The 18,260-nt window shown below is 33.4% G+C and overlaps 1 protein-coding gene across 1 annotated transcript in view; it reads left to right on the forward strand.

The window, feature by feature from the left end:
* TTC7B (tetratricopeptide repeat domain 7B) overlaps positions 1-18,260 on the forward strand; it is a 314,975-nt gene that overhangs the window by 210,205 nt on the left and 86,510 nt on the right. Inside the window, 2 exon segments of the mRNA XM_074289731.1 lie at positions 4,601-4,698; positions 12,337-12,387. Of these exon segments, the coding sequence (XP_074145832.1) occupies positions 4,601-4,698; positions 12,337-12,387 (149 nt within the window).

Consider the following 18,260-nt stretch of genomic DNA (forward strand, 5'->3'; position numbering starts at 1 on the left):
TTTCCTCCCACTTAGCAACCAAGAATATTGAATGTAAGGAGAAAAAAATAGCAAAGATTTAAAAGTTTAAAATAAACACTTGAAAAAAATATTCCACTGTGTCCACATTTCCTGTCATCTCATTGAAGTTAAGAGCAGAGATCAGTCTTCTTTCTGTATAAAGCATTTGAGTCACAAATCTGTACACAACATACACTTGAGAAATGTTTGTTTAATTGATTGCTTATCATTGTACCCCCAGTCACCTCAGAATTGGAGGAGAAGAGATTTGTAATGATTGTTAGGTTTTTTAATCTTCAGGTTTTCCCCCCTAAAATATAAATAAATGCTTCAGGAATGATATCACATCTCCCTTTTTCAGTTTGCAAATATATTTACCCTTCCTATTTCTCACTGGTAAGATTAAGCTTTCTGAAAATAAGAAAGAAATTAAGCATGAGGCTGATGTCCAGTACTAGGTCAGGCCTGTATTATTGCTATTTCCCAGATAATTGGATCTAGTTTCTTAATTGCTTTGATTATAGGGATCTGCCAGGTAGTACAACTAAGTGTCCTCAATAGTGACCTATTTGACTGGGAAGCATCAGATAAGAGACTTAAGCAGGCATGACATATATATATATATATATATATATATATATATGTATATATATATATATATATATATATATATATATATATATATACATATATATATATATATATATGAGAGAGATGGAAGAGAATTCAGTAGGCATCTAAATACTTGTTCCAAATCTCCATATTTGGTCCCTTTTATTTCTAAAAATAACAACAATGATAACAACAACAACAACAACAAAACACTGTTAAAGAATATTTTGACTAGTAATTATATGTTTTCTCTCCTCAGCATTTGCTTGCATCTGTGTCAAGGAAGTATTTTTCATAGATGTAGCTGATGTTACAGAGGACATTGTAGGCAGTAAGGCAGCAAGGCATTAGCCAGACAAACCTTGACTCAATGGTGTGCCAATTTCCATGTTCCTAATTCACAGATTAGAAGGGAATTATAGTATGAAGTGCTACTTAGTCCATAGATTTGAACAATTTGAAAAAAGTTTTTCAAATGATGTGAGCTAAATGGTGGGTGGGATTTTTTTTTTTTTTTTAGCCCATGTGGTCATTTGCCAAAGAGCTTGTCATTTTCAGGCAATTATTTTTCCTACCTTCAGGTCTGATTTTATTCAGAGTAGAAATCGACAAATGATTTTTGGTCTTTAAACTGAAAATTGAAAACCATCCTTAGTTTTTATGCCAGAGTACATATTAACTTAATACTAGCTAATCTAGGCAACATGATTCTGACCTGCTTTTTGGTCATCAGGTTTTGGGCTTTTCAGTAAGTTGGGTTTTAGTTATTTCAAGACTAAATAATATCAATCACCTGAAAGTAAACCTAATTTTTACAAAAAAAAAGTTTTTGGAAGGGTTGAGTTAAGGAAAAAGATGAGTGTGAATTCTATTGTTATTCAGTCATTTTAGTCTGTCTCTTCTTGATTCCACTTAGAAATTTTTTAGCAAACATACTAGAATGTTTTGTCATTTTCTTTTCTAGCTCATTTTACATAAGAAGAAACTGAGGCAAACAGAATGTTTTTGAAAATTGGCACTTTATTTCTGTTGCTAAAACATTCAAATTTTAACAATTACAATCAATTATTTTTCATTTCAGTGTGAAATAAGATGAGTGATCTAGAATACTGCATATTTCTTCGAAACTTCCCTTCCCTCCCTCCAAATTAGAACTACATTAATATAGTACAGTGGACAAGTTTTTCTTTTCTTTTTCCTATCTTGTGTTGTAGGAGATGCCCTCAGAAGTAGATGTAGAAAGAGAATAGACCTCAGCATTTTCAAATTTAATGGACCTAACAGAATGATTCTACTATACAATATTCCCAGATGAGAAAATAAGAAATCAAACAATTTATTGAGCCTAGCTTCCTTAAGGGGAGAAGGTAAAAAGAATCCAGAGACATGGTGTCTCAGTTAACCAGGATTGTAAGTTGCCATGGTTGCTAGAGATTACCTCCCTTCCTCACCTGATGGGTCATATGAAAGTCAAATTTTGAGTATTTATGAATCTGTATCATGCAAATGGAGAACTACAGATTGCATAAGACACCCAATATAATTCTTAATCAGTCACAAAAGCCTGATTATTTTTAGAGAGAGAATTTTCAGTGTGGAAACAAAAGCATCTCTGTTTTCAATAGATAATTGTTGCTTTTACACTTTTTTGAAAAGAAAATATGGAAGCTAAAGCAAAGAATGTAATGAATCCTGTTTCTCACTTCAGTAGGTTGACAGGCAGGGAGAATGCGGATCCAATATCATTATCAGTAATTGAAGTTTCACAATTTAAGATGGCAGCTAATAGGTCAGAATTCTATAATCCATGTAAAGCTGACCAGGTATATGCCACTCTTACTCTTCAACTTCTTAAAAGTGAACTACAGGGTTGATTGCTTTTTTGGGAAATCTAACTCTGTTAGTATCTGTAATATAAATTAGTAATATAATATAAATTTGGCTTACTTTACAAGCATTTCCTTACATTGTGCATATAACAATCTACTTGTCTCTCATGGTTGTTCTGAAGCTCAAAGGAGATAATATATTTACAGTATTTTATAAACCTGAAGGAGCTATTTGAATACTAGCTATTGCTATTGCTGCTCACTGAATATGACATATTAGCGTTCCTATTTGATAGATGAAGACATTGAGGCAAAGAAGAGAGGTAAAATGACTTGTTCAAGGCTATACAACTAGTTTTTGCCTGGTTGAGAATAAAAAGTTCTTTCTTTTGTATTCCTATCTCAAGTCCTTTTCAGAAGGCCACAAAAATATGAATTCTTCATAGTTTCCTAATTCTGAAATTCTTCATGTTAGCTCTAAGGGATTATGACAAGATTAATGCTCAAAAGAAAGCATTTTAAATAGATCTGTTCAATTAAAATAAGATCTTTTTTTTAAATATAAACACATCATGTACTTCCTATTTTTAGATAACTGTGCTATATTTTCAGATCTAGTCTTCCACACATATACATATTAATTTTTATTATTATTTTTTTTTTTGCTGAGGCAGTTGGGGTTAACTGACTTCCCCTGGGTCATGCAACCAGAAAGTTTTAAATATCTGAGGCCAGATTTGAACTCAGGTCTGTTCTATTCATTACACCAACTAGCTGTCCCTCCAGAATATTTTAAAGTGAAAGGGGAGGTTGTGCCCTGAGGTTTTATTATTTATAGTTATAAAGAAATAGCTATGAATAGAATAGAGTTGAAAAAATATTATATAGTCCAAATGTAGGATATTCATTAACAATGGTCACACCCCTAAAAATATGGTCTTGTTGCAAAGGGGAAAATAAATACACATTGAAACATAATATTGATTGATTATAATCCTTAATCAGCTATATTTGAACCAGAGTTAGGGTAAAAGTGTATGTAATATATAAAATTAAAATGGTGATCATTAATGTAATAATAATTTATAATTATTTTAATCATAGGCTTATTCTGAGATGCTTATTTTGTAATTAAGTTTTGTAATTAGGAGACAGGTTACCAAAAAAAGGAACATACTGTGTGAAGTGATATTTGTAGCCAATAAGTCATCTATGCCCAAGAATATTACTTCCTGTTTCCCATGGAGATAATGAACCACTTTATTACAAAGAGAAATAGCAGCTTACAAGCAATATTAAATATTGTGTCCAAATCTGACAGTTGCACAAAGGAAAATGTTTCCTTTTCTTTGTAAAATTTTATAACTTTGTAATAAAAATTTTAATCCCAAGTTTGATTCAAAAAGATTATTCAACCTTCAGTTGATTTGGAGGTTCTTTGGTAGATTATCAGAATATACAAAGAAAAACTGAAATAGATTGGGGTTTTTTTTTGTTTGATTTTTGTTTTTGCTATGTGTAAGAGATTATATAATAAACATAGAAATTGAAGAAAAAATAGTAGTAGTTGTAATAATAGTAGTTTTTGTTGTAATAATAGTAAAAAAAAACTTGAAATTATGTAATGATTTAAATTTGTCAAGGTGCTTTTCTCCCATTTACCTTGTGAGGTAGATAATACAACTTGGAGGATGCAATATTAGGCAAAGCATAAAGAACAGTGATGAGAATGCTGATGCACTTGTACTTCCCAGGGCAGACATTTATTGCTCTAGATCACCTTCCTTCTCTGTTGAATGAGAGTGGAGGAGATGGTCTCTGAGTTAGGTCTTGAAAGCAGGAAGTATTTTGAACAGCTGAAAGCTTCTGTAGGAAATAGGGTGAGGAGAGAGCTGCTTTTAAGTCTGAAGAATCTTGTATTCAAGTTTTCATTTTTGTCTCTTATATAAAAGCAAAAATGAAGATGATTTCATTTGCTTTTGTTTTATTGGAAATTGAAAGGAATCTCCTATTTGAGATTCTTCTATTCCCAAGTTTGGAAAGTGATGCCAGAAAAAGGACCACATAACTGATTATGTCTCAAGAATCAGTATTTGACCTTTTTTGTTTGTTTGTTTGTTTTGTTCCAAATGACTGACATTTCTAGCTGTGTTTTACAGTGATTCTGGACGTGGGAGCAGTCTCTTAGATAGAACCATTGCTGACAGACGACAGCTTAATACAATCACTTTACCAGACTTCAGTGATCCTGAGACAGGTGAGAATAAAAAGCAAAGGGGAAATATGGAGGCCAAAAGCACCTTTAGTATTCCATTCTGTATGACAGTGTAAAATGAGACCAACAAAATTTTTTTTCATGTAAATATTTTTAGTTCTTAACTTGCATTTTCTTGAGCTTCTTTTACTAGTGTTTGTATACAGTTAGGGTAGAACAGCTGGTACCTGTCCTAGCCAAGTCTTTGGGAAAATTCACATTTTCCTTTTTCCCTGAGAGCTAAAAATTAACAACAAAATATAAACAGGTCATGTTTTGTCACTTCCTGCTCTTTCCTCCAGTCCCCCACACCTCCATCCTGGCTATTGTTTTTCAGGTTTTTTTTTTCCTCTTATCACTCGCTTTTAAGACTTCACTTTTTAGTTTATAATTAATTGCTTTTGATGTAAAGAACTAAAGAAAATATAGTTCAGACACCAAAGACACCTCCATGTTGAAATCCTCAAGTTCTAGACTTTCAAATCAGCCCTTTCTAAATCATATCCTGCACATGTTCATTAAGAGCTCCTCAAGGTGTCATCCTCTGTGCAGATACACCCTGTCATTTGGGTTTTTCATATTTGCCTAAGTACTGTGTAGTATAAATACACCTGTGTGATTTCATAAACCAAAAGCAAGTAACATTGAAAAACTACTGATTCTTCAGTGACAATTTAGAGACTCAAGAGAATCACAAAATAAAATGAAATTCATTCAGATCTAGTCCTGAAATGGATTAGTACAATGGGACCACATTCTGAAGTTTATATGACAATATTCAGTTGAAAGTCTCTTGTTAGGTTTAATACCTAATTATGTTTTACCTCATATTTTATGGACTGTTCTCCTTTTTTTCCCCTTGTTTTTAAATTGCAGACTATCAGTCCTTTATAGCAAAACATTCTTACTGACAGAGTCCCTTAAAATACATCCCCACAAAGAGCAATCACTCAGGTAGAGTTCATTACTCATCAGCTCAGAAGGGTAAAGCCTCCTGGTAGCTGTTGACATGGTAATAGAAATGGTGATGCAGGGTGCTCAAGACAACTTAGACTTCATTCCACCAATGTGCATTTTAACCCAGATTGACATTTGGATTGAATTGCACAAATTACATTGACACTCCTTGGGTGCTCAGTTTTGTTAGCATTTTATATTACAACTTTCACCCCCAACTCCATCCCTGCCTCCTCCTTTTCTTCATATTAGTAGTCAGAGATGTCAGCTTCAAAGGTTCTGGTGACAGAAATCTCTGATTAAAAATAATTGTTAAAAATTAGTTTGATAGCGGCCTTTTTAAAGGGAAAAGAAAACTTAGAGACTCTGGCTTAAAGCTAAATTCCCTGTTGGCATTTGCAACCTAGGAAACAAGCTAATAAAGTGTCAGGAACTTTTCTGTTGCCTGAATTAGGCAGTGGTGGTTTGTAGCGTTTGACTTTTAAATCCAAAGAGGTTGAATTTCACAAGTGTAGTATCACACATGGTAAGAATCTTCATTTTCTAAATACACAGCAATTCCCTGTCTGGGAAACAAATCTTTACTCCTTTTTTTGAAGCAAAAGGCTCAAGACTAAAAGTATAAGTCAACTTCCTTGGTTTCCCATTGTCTTTCAGACACTTCATGGGTATTCTCTACTCCTTATTCAGTATTAGAGAGGTAACTTGCAAGTGGGTTTAGGGAATGTGTAGAGGTGAGGTGCTTATACTGGTATGACTCAGGAAAACTAATGTCTCACAATAGGAAAGGAATAGGCGTTTCATCATGATTAACTACTGCATGGAACAGCTCTGTCATAGAGAAAAAAGAAGGAATTGGGACTCGTTACAGCACCTGCAGTGATTTAGACAGATCCGAAACAGCTGTTGCTGTTTCACTTCATTTCACTCTTCTCCAACTCTCTGGGAAGCAAATCTAGATATTAAATTCTAGAGACTTTTCCTTCTGACCCAACTTAGAGGCAGCTAGCCAAGATAATTATATATTTGAAGTATTAGCTGTCCTTTGGGGTTCTAAAAACCTCTCCAAATGCTGCACATTAAAAGCAGATTTTTTTTTCCTTTAAAAATTGATTTTAAAAAAGAAATGGTGACATCTATTTTGGTACCATTCTTCCTTTTCTTTCTTATGATATTTTTTTCCGAATACCTCAGTACTTTCCCAGTTCATTTCAGAATGAAGTGTGTCCATTTGACTTTCAATGATGAATTTTCCTATGGTGAAGCAGTGTCTTTTTTGTGGCACAAACCTTTTCTCTTCTCCTCCTGAGATGCATTTTATTCATTCATCTCATTTTCAGCAGACACTCAGCTTTTAAGAATTTAGAGATTGTAATGTCTAAACTTTTCCACAGACAAAAACATTCAGAGAACATTTGATGTGATTTTTATTGGTGAGCTCCTTTTTTGAGAAACCAAATAGATGAATGAATTTCAAGTATGTATCTACAGTTTTCCAGACACTGTACAAATAAAAATAGATCTTGCTAGTTAAGAGAATCAGACTACATAAAATAGAAAAATTAGCAGAAAGTCATTTACTTTATCAAAGAATATATGCTAAGGTTCCTTTGAATAGGTGTTTGTAATTCTCAGGAAAATCAGACAGAAGTGGAAATAAAATATCTCTGAATAGTTATGTTGTGGTTTTTTTAAAGAGCATATATTTCTGGACAAAGTGTGGATACCTAATAATAATGATAGCTTCTTAATAGTGATTTAAGGATATCAGAATGCTTTACTGATATTATTTCATCTTATCCAGACAATAATCCTGGGAGGTAAAATGCTGTTATAATCTCCATTTTACAGATGAGGAAACTGAGGCAAGCAGAGGTTAAAATAACCTGTCCAGGGTTACTCAGCTCATAAGTATCTGAGTCTAGATTTAAACTCAGATCTTTCTAACTCAAGTCTAGTTTTCTCTGGGCACTGTAACACATCTAGTTACTTGTGTGGGATTTATGCTCAAATAAAAATAAATAAAAACCCAACAGTTGTCCTTCTTCTAGTATATGCATTTAAGTACTCCAGAGAAACATTTTACATATGATATTCATATAGTCAATTTATGATTATGGATATATATGGGATACATAGTTTGTGAATTACAATGTATTTTAAATTGTGGATTTCACTATCTAGCATATACTCATTATTTCCCTGCTGGGACTCAGCTTATGTTTTGCTCACTTATGCAGGTTAATTGTAAATACAAATATGAAAACAACAACAATAACAACAACAACAAACTAAGAAAGGAAGGCAAAAATAATTTAGAATACATATATTTTCTAAAGGCATATGTAAATAATCTAGAGTCTTTTTTGAAACCAAAGGTTGTCTTGACCATTTTAAAAGACAGATTTATATTCCTTAAAACAATTGTTGATGACTTTCATGGTGTGTGTGTGTATTACATATATACATATTTAAATTTAGTATCTGGGATTGTATGTGGAAGAACTCTTGGTACCTAGGGTCTAATTAAGTAAAAAATAACGGTGAATATTGCACCTGGATGTTCATTTTCTTTAGTGGAGAGTTTAAAAATAAAATACCAATAAATTATTAAATATAAACACTCTACTTTACCTTAGCCATCTTCATTATCTCTCATCATTATATTCAGATGGGTCCCAGCTCACAAAAAAGGACAAAATTTTGTGACAGCTTCGATTCTCTGAAGCTATGAGTCATTTCTGTTTTGTTGGAGTAAGTTGGTAGCTTCTTAAAAAGATTTTTTCAAACAAAAGTTTTCTGCCTTTTGCTTTCAAAACAGGATCTGGGATGTTTAGATTTTTTTTATAATGGAAAGTAGATGTTGTCAGACATCTATTCTAAGTGAAACAAATTTCAAATTGAAGAGCTTTGTCCCTTTATGGAAACATCTTGTATTGAGATCTGCAAGATCTAAATCTTATTGTTGTTATTCAATCATTAAATGAAACATGGAATTCTACGAATATACCTTCTATCCCAAATGGACCTAGTGATAAGCTCTTCTAGAAAACTCAGTTGTCCAATCTAGGTGATATTTATTTGATTCATCATTGTTATTTGGTTATACATTCTAAATGTGAAATTCGCATTAAGTTCTTCTCAGAAAAGCTAACTTGGGATTCAACAGCTTTCATTTACATAACATTTTATAAGTGAAAACAATCATATAAATGCAACCTATTTTCTACATTGAGCCTTTTGTGATATCTATACTTTTATTAATGACCACCACTATTCCAAAATCTCATCCTCTATCTCATCTCCCTATTCTTGTCCTTCTGTAAATCCTCATTAGATAGATAGACAATACATTGGAAACCAGACTTTATTTAGTTCTTTTATTATCGTGGGTGAGTGAATCTTCTATTCAGATGGTCTAGCTGTTGTTTCTGGTTCTCACTACAGTTATTTGTATTCTTCATGATCTTTATACCACTTAACCAGTTGAAGAGACATTTAAGACATTTAATTCTGATAAAATTTTGATGGTATTTTACAAAATTAAAAAGCCACAGCAAGTTTATTCAAGAATTAATTCTAAAGTTTCCTAAATTAAACTTGTTTTGTTTTTAGTGAGTTTTGCAAGGAATTTTTCTCCTGTAAATTTCCTTTCCTTTTTTTTATTCTTGTAGATCAAATAGATTTCTCTACCTCCAACCATTGTTTAAAAATCATTCATTTTCCTTGCATGCTATTCTGTTGTCTAGTACTGGAATTGAATGTATATTAAATTATCTCATTTGATTTTTCAGCATTCCTTGAGTATGTTAAATTATGTTTGCAGATATCTTCCCCCCCCCCATTTTTTGTGTATTTCTGAGGAATTAGCATTGTTTTTAATTTGTGGGGTTGAGTTTTATTTGTTTGTTTTTGCCTTTATCCTTTCTTTCTCTCTTGCTTTTGTAGTGTCAGATTCCTCTTCCTCCTCCTCTTCTCTTTCAAGAACAGAATCTCCTCTTCACCTGTTTGTATCTACTCATCTTCCTCATTCTCATCCCAAACCTGACACTTTTGTGCGGCCCAGGGCAGCTTATTCAGTCAGTGACCCAGCCCCCCACCGGAAACCCTCTCTCCGTAAAAATGTTTTTGGCATTCCTGTTCATTTGCTCGGAGTTTTATTTTCTGATAATCTTTCTGACTGATAAGCCGTGTTTAATGAACATACAGTAATACTGAGAAAGTTGAGAAAGCAGAAAACTCTGCTCATTAAAATGTCAGGCAGTTAGGAATAGAAAGAACAGCAGGGAAACAGAAGTACATATGCAAACACACAGAGTTCTAGATGGCTAGTCACTTTTTTGGAAAAGACAGGAAAAAATTGATAGTTATATCAGTAAACAGGAATCAGTGTATTGAGCACCTTTGGAAAATCTCCATATTAGATGCTTATCTATTACATCCAGTATTTAAAGTATTTTCTAAAAGCCAAGATGCAAGATGCCTTTCTTGAGTCCAATACTGGGCATCCAAGACCCTCTAGAACCTGTGAATCTTTCTAAACTGTTCTTCTGAAATTAGAGTGAGGGCAAAATATCATCATTAATGTTTTCACTTTTAATTTTAAAAACATAGTTACATTTTCAAGAGTCATTTTGCTACCTCTGAATTGTTTTTCTATTTTCAAAGAAGTAAACTTTAGGATGTTTGTTGTGAAACTATGCTGGGTTAATAGGAAAGTAATGGGAAGGGGGATGAATGTGAGATGTAATAAGTACATAACCCCTATAATGTGCTAGTAATTGTGCTAAACACTTCTTACAAATATGACCTCATTTTATCTTCACCTGGAAGATTACCTGGAAAGGTAGATGTTATTATCTTCCCCATTTTATACTTGAGGAAACTGAAACAAACAGGTTAAATTACTTGACCAGGGTCATACATCAGTGGCCAGATTTGAATTCAAATCTTCCTCATTCTAGGCCTGGCACTCTGGCCACTGTACCACCAACTTCTTCTAAAGGAATCACTGCTCTAGTTTAATCTTGCTTTTATTAATTTTGAAATAAAAGAAAAATTTGAGCTAGACGGGTACTGTTCATTAGGAAAGTTACCTGTGGTTTAAAATAAAATGCTTTGGGTGATGATTTATCATTATATATAGCCATGTAAAGATATAACATCTTCATCAGTGATGTTTGTCCAAGTTTCCTTTACCTATTACTTTACCATTCATTCACACTGAATATTACTGAACATTGTCATTGAAGGATCCATAATGCACAATTATTTCTTATTTCTATCTTTAAGATGCATACTGAATTGAAGACTCTTAGAAGTAACTGATGCTTCAGTAGTAGAGAATTATTTTCTCTAAAGCAGGGAAATCTGTTTTCCATCTTCTGAATGGTTAACTATTATATTATTCCATACACACAAAGTAAAAAAATAAAACTATTGTCTACATAGTTCAAACCAAGAAATCCATTTGCCTCGATTATCTATTTTAAGTGTTTGAATTCTGCTTTTAACTTTAAAGGTAGTTTTATGAAGTGTCAGGCTCTGATGGAGTTCCCTCAAAGGATACTTTAATAATTCATATAATTTTTTACTTTTTTGCATCTTTTAATTCACTGATTAAAAAGAAAAAAATTCAGTGTATATTTTATCATCTGTTACAATATTTACATATATATATATACATATATATATATATATATATATATCTTAAGATAAATCTCCAAATATTTTCCCAGAAAATCAATTTTTACAGAATTAGCTTAGTCCAACCCTGATCCCAAGTGAAAACTAGATTTTACTATGCCTGATATACTTTGTCCAGCCTTCATTTATCTTGAACCTCATCAAAATCATTATCTAGTATAACGATATGAAAATAAATATGATGTTGGCTACCCAAAGAAACTTTTGTTTTCACTATATCTTTGGAATTCTGAAGTTGTGATTTTCCTTTACACATGTGACAACAGGTTAACTAAATTGTTAGCATATCAAACTTCCTCTAGACTTTCTGATCACTGTAGTACACAGTACATCCAGACCAATGCTCAAATATTTATTGTTTTTGTGGAGCTGAGTCATTCCTCAGGTCAATTTTTCTAATCACTGACAAGGGGATATGTCAGCTGAAAGACTGGGCTTCTAAGACTTAGGATTTTTGTTTTAAAAGACAGAGTAGAGTAGGATGAATGGTTTTTTTTCCATTACATGTTGAAATGAAATGTCTCTCACACCTAACAGGAGACAATGAAGTTGAATCACTAAGCCTTTCTTTCAGGATAAACAGGTATCTCAGATTTAAAGTTTCATTTTTCCCCCTCATTTTGCCTTTAACGTTAATACTTGTGACTACTGGCCCACGAACGGAACTTACTTAAAAAAAAGATTTAAAAGCTGCTTTTGTTTTTGTTTTTGTTATTCCCTTTAGAATTTCTTTTCCTGGAAATCAAATATATTTTGTGAATTGTCAATATCATGTGAACATTTTAACTGGGAGGGAAATGTCCTGTAGCCTTTCTTTAGTTAAGAAATGTGTGAGAAAAATACACAGGGTATCACATATTTGAAAATCTAAATCAAAACAAGACTTAACAATTAGAAGGTTATCAGAAATTGATTTGCTTTCTTGTTTTTAATTTAACTGTTTTGTTTTTAATTTGTGGTTTGATTTGTTATTTCAAGGCAACTCTCCAGAAGCATACGTTCATGGTTTTTCTTCCCTTTTTTCAGTTAGTAAGTAGCTTACAGATCTATTAACCTTTTTAGGCCTCCTTTCCTCCTTCCCACAATCACACCTCCCTCCTTCACCACAGAATGTCTCTTTCTATTGTGGTTGATGGGTTGTGAGCAATTGGCATAGTGTGTAAAGCAAGACTGGGAGCATGTTTGGCCATCTAGTCACCCTAAGGGCTGTTTTATTACAAGATGGGAAAGCACTCATTTCTTGCTTGAGTTTAATTATTGAAGAGGCAGTATTCTTTTGTCAAGGACTACAAAGAAGCATATTAAGGAAAAAAGTAGATAGTTTGGTTTAGTGAGAAGAGCACTAGTGTAGAAGGGTGATGCTTGTGGTCAAGTTATTCACTCCACCGAATCTCAAAGTTTCTTCTAAATGAAGGTGCTGGATTTAATTATCTTTAATATCCTCCGGCTCTGAAATTTTGTTCTGATCACAGAGAAATGTATTTTAGTAATTTTCTTAAAACTGAAAGAGGAACAGAATTTGTATTCTGTTAAATCCTGGTGGTGATAAGCAACCTCTTCAGTTGTAGGTAAGTGTATTAGGGGAGATATTAGCTCTTTTAAACCATTGGTAATGTTTAGCCCTCTAATATGCCTTAATGGTCTGCAATAATTAATGCAACTCTAAAAGTACTCAAGCTATTGTTTTCTCACCTGTAAAATTATGGTGCTTCAATTTGTAATTAAACAACATGAAAAACTGTATTTAGAAAAAGATATTTCTGAAGTTGTAAATTACAAATCATTACAAAAAGTATCTTTATTATAAAAAAAAATTATGCCTGTAGGTCTTCTTTCATCATTCATTCAGCAAACTATGTAGAAAGTACTAGGCTTCCTTAAATATAGCTTTCCTGGTATTTCTAAAGTATTTGCTCTCTAAAATTCAATTTAACTTGCAAGTTTTCAGAAATATATAATATGAAGCAAAGCCTATTTGATTTTTAAGGGTACTTCATAATCTTCTAATAATTACTTTTCTTTTATTCCTGAAGAAAACATTGAGTAGAGGTATGGTGAGAATAAACTTCTTGAGTCGATTTTCCATACCATTGATTCCAGTGAAAACCACTTCCTTCCTCGTGAAACTTGTCAGTGCCAATGAGATAATCATTCTTTAAGAATGAACAGCCCAAGAAGGGAAAGAGAAAAACAGATCAATAGTAGAATAAATTAGAGCCCAAGATAAAATTAAGAAGCCAAAAAGTAAGATGACAATTTTCCTTTTTCCATTATAATTAATATTTTCCTATTGACTTGGCTTTTTATAAATGCCACATTTTGTGTTGTAATTAAAAACATGACTAATAAACTTGTTATATTTGCTTGTATGATCCTGCTAAGTGCAATATAGTCTTTTTTAAAAAATTCAAATATGTAAAATTGTTCCAGGATCTGAAAATTAACAATTACAATTCTGGCATGGTGACTTTTTTATTCTACCCATATACTACATTTTGAATAGTTAAGTATCTTTGTATCCCTTTCCCCGTGCTTAGCAAAGGGCCTTTCACTTAGGCACTCAAGAAATATTTGTTGAATGAATGAATGAATATCAAAGTTACACAGTGTCTTTCAAATAAAATATTTTTCCCCATCAAAATCTTAAATAATTTTAATTGGAAAATGAATACTTTCCCCTTAGCATTTTAGGTTTATAAAGTGCTTTTCTTATAACCTATATAAGATATAGGACAGACAAGTGTTATTATCAGCACATCCACAGTTCAAGAAATTCTAATGCTGAGAATGGTTAGGAGGCTCGCTCCACTTATGACAGTAGCAAGAGATGAATTCAAATTAAGATCTTCTGATACTGGGACTAGTTTTCTCTCTCCTGGTTAGGTTACTTTTCCATCCATATAAGCAAGTTGCATATGTTCATCAGAAAAATTATGAATCTATAATAGACAGCACCCAAATTAAGTTAACATTTGGGTTAGAAACCTTTAATCAGGAATTTGTCTCTCTTTGTTATTTATTTTTTAAAAGCCAGAAAGAGAAGAAAAAAACAAACAAAAAACCTGTTTTCTTGTTCTTGAAGAGAATAGTAATGTGACCAGGGGAAAGAAGCTGTCCTAGCACAAAGACAAAGCCATATAAATATTTAGTATGAAGTATTTACACGTAAATGGAAACATCTGCCCATTGTAGTCCTTCTGTAGACAGAAGATACTGTCTCTTTTAGTGCTTAAAGCCCGTATTGGTAGCTCATTCATACATAACTAATTTTCCTGCATGTTTTCTGAATGACTTTGTTAAATGCTTTGCTGTTTGATATTGCCACATCAGAAATTTGAAGCATGGTACCTTTTGCCTTGCATGGTTTTAGTTACATACAGATCTCTTCCTTCTCTCAATGGGATGATTTCTTGAAACTGAACTTCAAAAAAAATTTTCATTTCAGGAGGAGAGAGAGCCTTCTGAAGGTTTAAATTGGATTGTGCATTTGATATGCTATAGTTATTTGGAAATCATGATCTCCTAAGATTTGGGTTCATGGGTTTGATCTCAATTGTTGACATAGTGGTGATCAGCTATGTGGAGAAGAAGCATAATAGCCACTGACCAAATAACTTTCTAAAAGACATCACCAAAGAAAACATCATGATTGGGTTCATTGTCATGGCATTTGTCACCTGATTTCTTTTCTTGAGCTATTGGCATTTCTCATAAATGCCCATAAATATACTAAAAGGCAAGTTCTATCGTTGAACCCTATTGTTTCTCTGTGGTTTTGCTCAAATTATGAGATTTGGGACTCTTTCTGAATTAGACACCTAAGACATGTAGGCTGCCAAGGCAGCCTTGTAGTGATTAAATGACCTTGCAGTGATTAAATATCACCCCCAACACTACAATGCTTCCTCCTCATAAACCTTGTCTGGGTCCTACAATAAAGAAGACGATGTTTCTCTCCTGTCTTTTAAGTGGAAACCAGAAGAAAATCACAAGGTCATGAATAAGAAAAAGGCACAAGTGTTAACCTGGTCCTAGAGCATGGAAGAATACTAGCCTTTCATCTGCAGACTGCATCCTCCCCCCAGAAATGGCTCCCTAGTCCTCTAATTCCTTTTTTTTTTTTTTCCAAATCTGATTTTAGTTATTGGGATAGGTTACATGTGTGATAACTGAAAGTTGGTAACTGGTTTGTTAGTGTATCACAAGAATGGTATGATTTAGAATTCAAGCATTAAATATTAAAAACCAGAAATTTCTTTCCTTTTAAAAGCCAAATGGTCTAATCAGAGCTTGCTGACAGTGCTGAGTCATTCTTACTGTTATTTAATATTCAGCAACATTAAGAAATGAAGCTATCTTTTCCTTTTGAATTGTTTTATATTAGGCCATAGCTTTGCAGAAATTGAAGATTAAGGAAGCTATAGATAGGTAATTTTTAATCATTTAAGGGATAGAGGGACTGCAGTACTGTAGAGTATTTTTATATTTCCAGTGACATACCTTTTAAAGGTAGGATTCTGATCCATAGTTAAGATGGAAGAAACATTTGTGATAAATGCACAAGCACATGAGAATATATGTCCACATGCTTATTCATTTCTCATATACAGACACGTGGCAATTTCACATACTTCAGATGCTGTGAAATGAGCCAAAATCCAGATTCCCAGGTATAATAAATTAAGGATCTACTAATGGAATTTTTTTTCTTTATTCATAACACAAAGAGGCATCATCACCTTGTGGATAAAGAGCTGATCTTAAAGCCAGGAAGAACTGGGTTCAAATTCTTCCTGTGACTCTTAGTGAATGTGTGACCTGGGCAAGTTAGTAATCCTCTCCGTGTTCAAGGAAGCTCTTTTAGACTATCAGTCACTGACCCATATTTGGTAAAGGCAGTTTCCTCATTGATAGTTCCTGTGGCAATAAAATCACAAGTCTAGTTCCTATCCCTGTTAAACTCTTTAAAACATACTTGTTTTTTCTTTTTTTTAACCAAAGCTTGGACAATAGAGTCATATAAAAAAGAAGTTGCTATAATGACCGTGGATGTAGTTCTTTAACTTCCAGAATTCTTGCTTCATTATCTATAAAATGGGTCAGTTCTGTTTGCACTGCTTGCCTCACAGGATGTTGTGAATAGGGTAATTTGCAAACCTTAAAAATCTATAGAAAATTGAGTTTTATTATGTTCGCTAGTTTGACCTCATATTGAAATATTCTATGGAAAAAAGCAAAACTTTTAATTTTATAAATGTTAAAAATCAGAGAAAAATCAGTGGAGTTGCAGAATTCACTTAAAGATATCAGAAAAGTCAACATGTTAATTATACTATGTAGGTAGGTCATTTGTAAACAGACTCGATGATAAAGATTTTTGCCCAATTTTTGACGTGTAGGATGGTGATTCTTGTAATATAGTATCTGACCAATAGGCAGACCACTTGTCCTTTAAGTCTCCCAGGGTGTCAGTAGAAATTCTTCCTCTATTTTTTTCTTTACTAGTTAGTTTTTTTCCTCCATATACAATGATGGGAAGGGAGTGAGGGGAAGTCCAAAGAAAACTGCCTGATGAAAGCCCTTTTTGTTCCAGGGAGTGACACTGATAATTCAGTAGGTGGCAGTCTTCCTCCAAATCAGGATTAGTATCACTATGAGTCTAGACTGAGAAGGAACCTTGGGTATTTGGGGGAGGAGAAGAGGGCTGCAGTTCCCACAAAATAGAGAGTCTGAGCACTCTTGCTCAGTGGTATTTTCATGACCTTCCTCCTGTCTAAATTGCCAGTCTGAGAGGTTTGTGCCAAATTTCAGTATTTGTTCTCTTCTACCTGCATCAACTCTCAGTTCAGCTCATTATAGCAGCTGTTTTTTTTTTTTTTCCCTATTCAAACCTGTTGTGTAATGTTGTTTAGATGTGTATACCAATATCACTCAATCTGCAAGAGGAGTGAGGAGGAAGATAGGACCAGCTGTCAAACAGTGCCCAGGACTGATAGTTGCTATCAAGATAGGCACTTCTCAAATTAGTAAGGTAAATAATAGATGCTCTTCATCCAAGTCATTTTCCATGACTAACCTGTTGAATCTAGAGAATTTGGAAGCAACTTAATGGTGCATTTGGGCTTCCCAAAGGTCCCAGATCATAGGATCATAGAGTTCAACCCCCTCATTTTACAGGTGAAGAAACTGAGGATGCCAGAAATGTTAAGTCACTTGTACAAGATCATACTGGCAATGTTCTGAGACAAAATCAAAGGCAGGTCCTTATGACTCAGTCACCATGGCATCTAGCTGCTCACCTGTAGCACCTCCTCTAGTGGTTCTTTTCAACTTTCACTGTCAAGTTAGCTACCTGAAAGTGGCTGACTAAAGAAACCTCCCTATAGCTTTCTTAGTATAACCTTGAGGGTTTAAAAGGGGTTGGGGTTTATAGATTATAGTATTGCTCACGAGTCTCCATTGATTATAAAGTAGCCAGAATTTGTTAATTGTTTTAGAAATTTGCATTTGCTGACATATACTTACTGTATAGTAAGTACAGTTGATACAAAAGCATTCCCCAGAATTCTGGGGCACATTTTCCCACAAGTGCATACAAAATCAAATTTGGAGAGCATGTATAGCAAGTGTCTGAGACAGAACATCACTGAGGTCTGTTCTCTGTCTCCTAACCAATTGCTGATATAATGTATATACTGTCCCTTTAAGACACTCCACACATATGGAGAAATTTAGGGAGAGAACAAGTATTTTTACATCAAATAATAAGGTTGGTGTAAATCCCTGTAAGTGTGTTATGTATGTTATGTTGATTGTTTCTTTTCTAGATTTAAATTTTGGGTACTTAATTTCAACATACTTCCTATATGCTAAGTAATGTTCTGTACTCTGGGAATGCAAAA

The sequence above is a fragment of the Sminthopsis crassicaudata genome, chromosome 2 (genome assembly GCF_048593235.1).
Source record: "Sminthopsis crassicaudata isolate SCR6 chromosome 2, ASM4859323v1, whole genome shotgun sequence".
NCBI classification, from domain to species: Eukaryota; Metazoa; Chordata; class Mammalia; order Dasyuromorphia; family Dasyuridae; genus Sminthopsis; species Sminthopsis crassicaudata.